This window comes from Gossypium hirsutum, chromosome A12, assembly GCF_007990345.1.
Source record: "Gossypium hirsutum isolate 1008001.06 chromosome A12, Gossypium_hirsutum_v2.1, whole genome shotgun sequence".
NCBI classification, from domain to species: domain Eukaryota; kingdom Viridiplantae; phylum Streptophyta; class Magnoliopsida; order Malvales; family Malvaceae; genus Gossypium; species Gossypium hirsutum.
Window position 1 is genome coordinate 80,613,805 of NC_053435.1, and position 8,850 is coordinate 80,622,654.

General features: G+C 29.4%; 1 protein-coding gene across 1 annotated transcript; it reads left to right on the forward strand.

Annotated features, from left to right (window-relative positions):
- Positions 1-2,207: 2,207 nt before the first annotated feature.
- LOC107916043 (protein DETOXIFICATION 34) lies at positions 2,208-7,175 on the forward strand. Its single transcript, XM_041082792.1, has 7 exons — positions 2,208-2,794; positions 3,747-4,372; positions 4,520-4,576; positions 5,183-5,421; positions 5,514-5,632; positions 6,575-6,661; positions 6,746-7,175. Exons 1-7 carry the CDS (start codon positions 2,477-2,479, stop codon positions 6,827-6,829), a joined length of 1,530 nt encoding a protein of 509 aa, XP_040938726.1. The 5' UTR covers positions 2,208-2,476; the 3' UTR covers positions 6,830-7,175.
- Positions 7,176-8,850: the final 1,675 nt, after the last annotated feature.

An 8,850-nucleotide genomic window follows, 5' to 3' on the forward strand; every position in this document is an offset into this window, starting at 1 on the left:
AATGCTTTCATGAATGGGATGGTATATGTTAGACATTATGCTTGTTTGATGGTTGAGCTTAGTTGGGTTTTATGATGTACTTAGTTGGTATCTTAGCATGAGTTTAGTCAAGAATACTTTTATGTTTATGACCTATTTGAATGTTTAGGTAGCCTTTGTGTCTAGGTTATTTAGATAAGATGAAAATCAAATATGGAATGTTGATTGTGTTCATGATTAGCTTGATTATTGAGGTGCTATTTGAGGCATATTGGTTGACATTTAAGTATTTAATTGGAAGATATTATAGTTTCTAACTTGATAGGTGAATCTAGTAAGAAATGAACTTTCTAAAGATAGATTTTACCATTTTGAATTTAGGTATCGATATTTTGGCATTTGATATTGATACATGACTACATGAACAACTTTAAAACAATCAAGATACCAAAATGGTATCAATTTTTATTTGGCTATCGATACTTTTGCATAAAATATCGACACCATAAAATATTTATCAATACATTTGTTTTGCAAAGAAAACAATAATGAATTTTGGTATCAATTTTCAAAAAGGTATCGATTCAATCGATACCAACTATAGATTTTCTTAAAATATTTATCAATACCTTTGTTTTGCAAAGAAAACAATAATGAATTTTGGTATCAATTTTCAAAAAGGTATCGATTCATATCGATACCAACTATAGATTTTCATTATTGACCTATAAACCTTAAGATTTTATAATTCGATCCTATTACATGCTTGAATTTCACAATTAGGTCCTTACAGTGTTCAAAATTTTAATATGTTTGATTATATGTTATTTAATTTAGTGAGTTTTTGTTTAGTAAAGTATCTATCAATTATTAATTTTTGTTGTAATATGTTTTTACTTGGGTACGTCGATCAGACCGAGTAAAGTACAACAAATATAAGCAAAATTAAATAAAATTTGGATATCGAATTTTAAAGAAAAGCTTACAATCATAGAGTATTGATGATATGTAATGAACCCGACCTTGGCTAGGTATGCTAACATTGTTAACCCAAATAGCTAATACAATTATTTTGATTAAAATATTTATATGGATTTTCTTAAAATATTGTTCTAACTTATCTTGCTAATATAGATTTAAAACAAAAATACATAATCATATTTTATATTTTAATTGTAATAGTTAACAGTGTTATCTATTTAAATTAATTAAATGATATTATAAAGATAAAATGATCAAATTATGTTAAATTAAAGATATAATGTCAAATTTAGTCTTCAATATTTATATTTTTTGTCAGCTTGTCTCTCTTTTTTTTTGGAGCTAAATTTGACCTTTTACCTTTTAAAAAGAGTCGAAGTTGGCATCAACCTTTTAAAAAGAGTCAAATTATTATTTTTAATGAAAATACTTACTATTTTTAAACATAGCAGTCCCCATGAAAATTCATATGTAGTTCATGTTTTTTTTTAAATTTTTATGAACTTTTTATATTTATTTTTTTGAATATTTTTATATAAATTAAAGTATTTGTTGACATGATATATAAGACAAATAATGTCATATCAATATAAAGTATATGTGGGTTGCGACACCAACATTTCCGTTAAAGAGACAATTTGACTATTTTTCAAAGGCTAATGGTCAAATTTTGCTAAAAAGAAGAATAAGGATCAAATTGATAAATGATGTAAACATTGATGACTAAATATGGTATTATGCCCAAATTACTATAAAAACTAAATCCAAACTTTGAGCATATAGAGAGTCCAAAATTATAATATACTATTTAATATCTGAGTTTGGCTTCGATTTTTAGTTTGATACTTATATATTTTTGTCCCAGTTACGTATCTAAATTTGATTTCTATGTTTAATTTAGTACTTAAGCTTTTTTTAATTTCAATTAAGTACCTATAAAGTTTTTTACTAGAATACACAAGTCAAACATTTTTTGATTCGTTTAATTTAAATACTAAATTAATAATTGAAGCTAAATTATTATAATTTAACCATTGGGAATCCATCCCTATACGTCACCATGTGAACTATATGGTGTACAACATTATTCCATGGATTGCGCAACACAAGATCGTGGACCCCCACGGACAGAAAATAACTACATTAACGAACAAACAGACCAAATTGAAAAACATTGAACAAGCTTTGTCCTAAGAAGCTAAAAAGACCGAGTCAACTCAAATCCCGTCCCTCATGTTTGATGTTTCCATGGTCATCCTAATTTATAGCCATAACCCACCACTTGCTAAAACCCTTTCCTAAACTTCCACCAAAACAAAAACAAGGCAAATGTATAAAACAAAAATTAAGAAAAAAAGGACAAAGATTGAATTTTTCTTCACATTGACTCCCTTGAATAAAAAACCCAGAAAATTTACTCAGAAGGGTTCACTAAAATTGTGCCAAAATTGCGAATACTAAAGAGTACGAGCTGCAAAATGCAGCGGAAGGGACAATAATTAGTCCATCTTCTGTTATGGAGGACCAACTGCATGCTACGCCATCGTCGACGGTACCCCTTTTTGAAGTTGCCGAGCTACATCCGGCACCGTCGAGTTTAATCATCGAGGGAGGGGATTATCCTCAGGTACAAAGCTTTGCGGATGTTAGGAACATATTGTTTGTGGAGTCTTCTAAGATATGGTCTATTGCAACTCCTATTGCGTTCAATATTTGGTGCAATTATGGGATCAACTCCTTCACCAACATTTTCGCGGGTCATATCGGCGATATCGAGCTATCGGCTGTCGCCATTGCTTTGTCGGTCGTCGCGAATTTTTCATTTGGTTTCTTGGTTAGCTTCTCTCACGTTTATGTGTTGTTTCCTTTCCTTTATTTGGTTAGCTTCTTGGTGCAATTCAATGAAAAAGGGGTTAATTGCAACAAAATCCCCGCATTACCGTTCAAATTCTAAATTGATAGTGCTCGGGGACAAAGCCAAAATTTTGTGTCAGTAGAGCCAACATAAAATTGTTATAAAATTTTGGGGGTTACCTCTAAAAATTTATGTTAAAAAGGCTTAAATTAAAATATTAATTTCTAGGAGGGACCAAAAATGCTATTTTTTATTTAATCAAGGGGCCTAGTCTTGCATGCGTTGCCTTGCTAAGGTATAAGTATTATATCAATCAAATCTTTCAATCAAATAGTTATTAATTTATGTGTTAAATAGCAGTTTAGATATGATGTGAAGCATATTAGAAACATGAGAATCAAATTGTGAACACAAATATACTTATTGCACGAACAATTTGGATTTCACCTTTTAAAAAAATAATTTTGTGTGTCAATAAAATTTAGCAAGGTTATTTTTTTTACATATCATATTTAAGTTGTCTATATAAATAGGGGCAAAGGCAGGAAAATAATTTAGAGGGTCAAAAGATAATTTTATCATTATATTACTCGTATTTTTATAATTTTTCACTGTTTTACCAATTTTGGAGGGCCAATGTCACTATGTGTCCCCTTGAATTTACATACAATACGTATCAATGTGTTTATTATTCGATTAACGTGATTTAAGTATGCACCACGTAATATTTGAGTTGACATTTAATGCTCGACTTATTACTTATGTTAAATGAAAGGATCTAATTGATACGATATTAAAGATTTGATTAGAGCATTTTGAAGTTATGAAATAAATTTAAAATCTAAAGATTGTACGGTGAAATTAGCTCACTGAAAAACATATCATATTTTATTTTTTAAATATATTTCGTGACTATTTTTATAAACTGCAGTTAGGAATGGCGAGTGCACTCGAGACCCTATGTGGGCAAGCATTCGGTGCTGGACAAATAGATTTACTCGGCATATACATGCAACGATCCTGGATAATCTTATTCGCCGCCTGTTTCGCCTTGTTGCCTCTCTACTTATACGCCACCCCACTACTAAAACTCCTCGGTCAAGAACCTGGCATTGCCGACCTCGCCGGAGAATTCACCATGCAAGTCATGCCCCAAATGTTCTCATTAGCCATCAATTTCCCCACCCAAAAGTTCTTACAAGCACAAAGCAAAGTCGGGGTCTTAGCCTGGATAGGCTTCGCCGCCTTCGTCGGACACATCCTAATCATTTTCCTCTTTGTTAATGTCTTCAAATGGGGTACCACAGGTGCTGCGGTGGCTTATGATATATCAGCTTGGTTGGTTGCTTTGGCTCAGCTTATATATGTGGTGGGATGGTGTAAGGATGGCTGGTCCGGGTTGTCGTGGCTAGCTTTTAAGGATCTTTGGAGTTTTGCTAAGCTTTCTATAGCTTCGGCGGTGATGCTTTGTTTAGAGATTTGGTACTTCATGATGATAATTGTTCTTACTGGTCACCTTGAAGATCCAGTCATTGCGGTTGGGTCCCTTTCAATATGGTATGTTCAAGGTCGAGCCAAAGTTAAATCGAAACCCAAAATTTGGCGGACCATAAACATCTCTACTCTATATTCTCTCAATTTTTTTTTCATTCTTATGTTTTTTTTTTAAAGTAAATTGAGTTTTTATTCAATTCAATGTTTCAGCATGAACATCAATGGCTGGGAAGGCATGCTATTTATCGGGCTAAATGCAGCTATAAGGTAACCTTAAAAAGAAGGTTTAATTGCACTAATCATCCTCAAACTACGATTTAGAATTTAAATTAGTCCTTAAACTTCAAAATATTTTAATTGAACCCCATTAGTATCATATCATTTAAGTTCTATTATTCTAACTATTTGCTTGCACGTTATATGTCAGCTGAAATTTGATGTAAAGCATATTTAAAACACATTGATCAAATTGTAAACGTATGTAAATTTACAATATGGACAATTTGGATTTGATGTGTTAAAAAAAAATATAGCCCTCCTAAATTTTATTGACATTGTTTATATTTTTTAACACGTTAAATCCAAATTGTTCATATGGTGGACACACATGTGTTTTAAATACACTCTACGTTATGTCCAAATTGATATTTAATTCTTAAATTGATAGTTGGATTGACAGAATCACCTGATTAATAAAATACCAATACTTTGAAAACTCAACTATTGCCTTTCAAAGTTTATAAAACAAATTAAATTTCGGGCAATAGTTAGGGGGCTTCCTATGCATACCCCAAGAAAACTAGGATTTTCTTATGTTATTGACGTTGAAATTGGGTTTTTATTTTATTTTATTTTATTTTTATTTTTATGCAGTGTAAGAGTGTCTAATGAGCTTGGATCAGGCCATCCAAGGGCAGCCAAATATTCAGTGATAGTCATTGTTGTGCAATCTCTTCTGATAGGGTTACTTTCAGCACTTGTAATCATGGCTACCAGGAACAAATTTGCTATCATATTTACAGATAGCGTAGAAATGCAAAAAGGGGTGGCTAGTTTGGCTCATCTTCTTGGCATAACCATGGTGCTAAATAGTGTGCAGCCAGTTATATCAGGCAAGCAAATTCTACCCCTTCACACACACAAAAATGGAAAATTAGCATTTGAGAGGTCAAATAATTGGTGCCATAATCATTGCAACATGCAGGTGTTGCTGTGGGAGGAGGTTGGCAAGCCTTGGTAGCTTATATAAACTTGTTCTGCTATTACATTGTTGGCCTCCCACTTGGATTTTTTCTCGGTTATCACATTCATTTTGGGGTCGAGGTAATCTTTCATACACTATGTTTCCCATGCTTCAAGATGATCTTATTAAGGACTTAAAGTAATGATATAGTATCAATTAGGTTTTTCAGTGTTGTTTAAATTGAATTGGATCGTCTGTATACCAGCCCAAACAAATGGATTAGACCGGTTTTAGAACAAATTGCTCAAAATTAGGGTTGAGTTTGAAGTGCAAATTAATTTTTTTTTATAGTTTTAGCTAAATTTAATGATCCGGAAAAAAAGTCCAAACAGCCCAACCCAAATACTTAAACCAAACAAGCCAACCCACCCAAATACTTAAAAAATGAAGAAAAAAAAAGGAGAAGAGAAATACTAACCTAAATTGGAGCATATAATTGGTATCTTATGTTATTATTGTTATTTATTTGTGTTTATAATTTATATTTATATTTATTTTTATTTTTGGTTCGATTGGACTGATTGAACCAATTTGGCCAAGAATCGGTTATCTAACCTGTTTGACCACTAGTCCGATTTTAAAAATATTGATCTTTCTGTCAGTTTAGGTGTTAAATGTCAACTCAAGTTTAACATGGAGCCTATTTACATAAACAACTTGACCATGACATGTTTAAAAGAAAAATAACATACTCTTGAATTTTGTTAACATTTTTTTCAATACATCATATCGAAGTTATCAATGCAGTAGGTATACACAAGTTTATAAATTATTTTAAGTATTTTAAATATGCTTTGTATCATATTTGAACTTGTATTTAATGCCTAAATTGATGGTTAGATTAACAAAAGGACTTGATTAATACAATTTTGATATTTTAAAACTCAATTAAACCAGTATAAAATCTAAGGATGTGAGCAATGGTTTGAGCATACTTGATGGAATTAACCCATTCATCTACAGATCACATGAACATGATGATGGAATTTAATAATAATAATATTGAAAGCTTGATTTTGCAGGGAATTTGGGTTGGCATGATTTGTGGGACATTCTTGCAAACGTTGATCCTCTTGTACATTATTTATCAAACTAATTGGAACACAGAGGTGGGGCATTCTTTTCCTAAAACATTAATGGATATTTTGAGCTAAGTTTATAAAATCTAATAATAAAAGAGTTTTTTTTTTTAGGTTGAGCAAGCATCTGAACGAATGCAACAATGGGGAACTGAACTACAAGTCTCCGAAAACAAAGAATATAACTTTTCCCACTAAATATTCAACATTGTCAACGTTTGCAAACGAACCACATTTCGTAAACTTTTGTTGAAATCCCTCGACAAAAACTTAATTTGTACAATTTTTGTACCATCTTTAGATTGGATTCCTTTGCTTTTAGAGCCTTCAAGTATAGTTTTCTACAATTTTTTTTTTTAATTTGGCCAAATGCAAAATACTACATGACAACATGCATGTAAATAGCTAATGGGCTTGGTTACCAAAAAGAAAACATTTTAGATAACAATTTGCTGCTATATATAAAATTTAGTAAAAATTAAATCACACATGGCTTGATTAAGATAATGTAACTAAACTATTTTATGAATTAATATTATTTTCATTTTTTACCAATATTTTTGTTTAAATTATGATATAAATTTTGATATAATCCCACTATGATTTAAAAAAACACTTAATATTTTCTCATTTTAGTGATTAAATTTTGAAAATTTAATTAAGATAATCCAATAATTTTATTATTATTATTATGAATCTTTTTAGTACCTCGACAATCATGAGAATCGAGCATAGTATAGAGTTCTGATTATCAATTTTTCTTGGGAATAAAGAGGGAACAAGGAAGCAAAATTTCATCTAATAAGTCTTAACTTTTGATTCCAAATCTCATATATATCGAATTTCTTTTTATTTATTGAAGTCTGATTTGGACTTCGATTCTCATTGATGTTGAATTTAGTTTAATATTTTGACTATTTTTTCTTACTTCTTTATTTCGTATAATACAAAATTTTAATAAGCTCTCTCACAACATTTCTTCATTTAAATAAAATTGTTGAGAGCTTGACTCTATTTATAAATAAAATGACACTATTTTCTTTTTACTTAATTGGGAAAATAATAAAAATTCTCACCATTTAACTCACATTTACACGACGTAAAATTCGAATATTGGATCTTAAATTTTCTAATATCAAAGCCTCATTAGTAACTTATTAGAATTATAGTTTTGAATCTTTTTATCTTTAAAAAGGCTAATTTCTAAAAAAAATTACTACCTTTATTAAACCTATTGTTCTCTAAACACTGGAATTTTTTTTTATAATTTCTGTATAAATGTTTTTAAAAAAAATATAAAAGTACTATCGAGATCCCTATATTAAAAATAGGATTGTATTCTACTCTTTCTACTTTAAAAATAAATAAATTAGTCACTATATGTTAGGTTAAAGATCAAACTAGTCATTTGATTAAAAATTCCGTTAATTTTTACTATTAAAAATTAGTCTTTGTACATTAGTACAAGTTACATATGACACGTTATTTGTCACTATCTGATTATTTCATCAGTCATATCAATTTTTAACAATACAAATAAATAAAAATTTTAACAAAAAAGATTAATTTGTTCTTTAATTTAACATACAAAGACTAATTTATTTATTTTTAAATAAAAAATATAATATAATATAATTTAACTCTTACTATAAATACCTTATATTTCCTTTAAAAAAATGGTGATTTATTAATTATCGGTCAATCTTTGTACCAAACCAAAAGTTAAACTAGGTAAACAGTCAAACTTAATTAAAAAAAACCGCCGAAAAGAATTTGTGGGACCTACCGCCAGTTGTTTGGGTAAAGTTTTGATATTAGATTTTGGTCCCTACTTTTCCAATGAATTGCATATCAGACCCATTTTATTTTTATTTTGGTTTAATGCACATTTAGTCCCTAAAGTATACTGTTTTTCTCACTTTGGTCTTTAAAGTTTTTTGAGCCCACTTCAATCCTTAATATTATCAAAAAATTTCAGTTTAATCCTTTGAATGTTAAAAAATAGTTGGAATATTCAACTAATCATAAATTGCCATATGTTATACTATGACATCACTAATAAAAAAAGTTTAAAAAATCTTTAAAAATGAAAAATACTATAAAATTTTGCCAAAAAATATTATAAAACTGTAATAAATTATTAGAAATTTTTTAAAATATTAAAAATACCAAATAATTATAAAAAATATTTGAAAAATTATTGAAAATTGTAAAAAGAA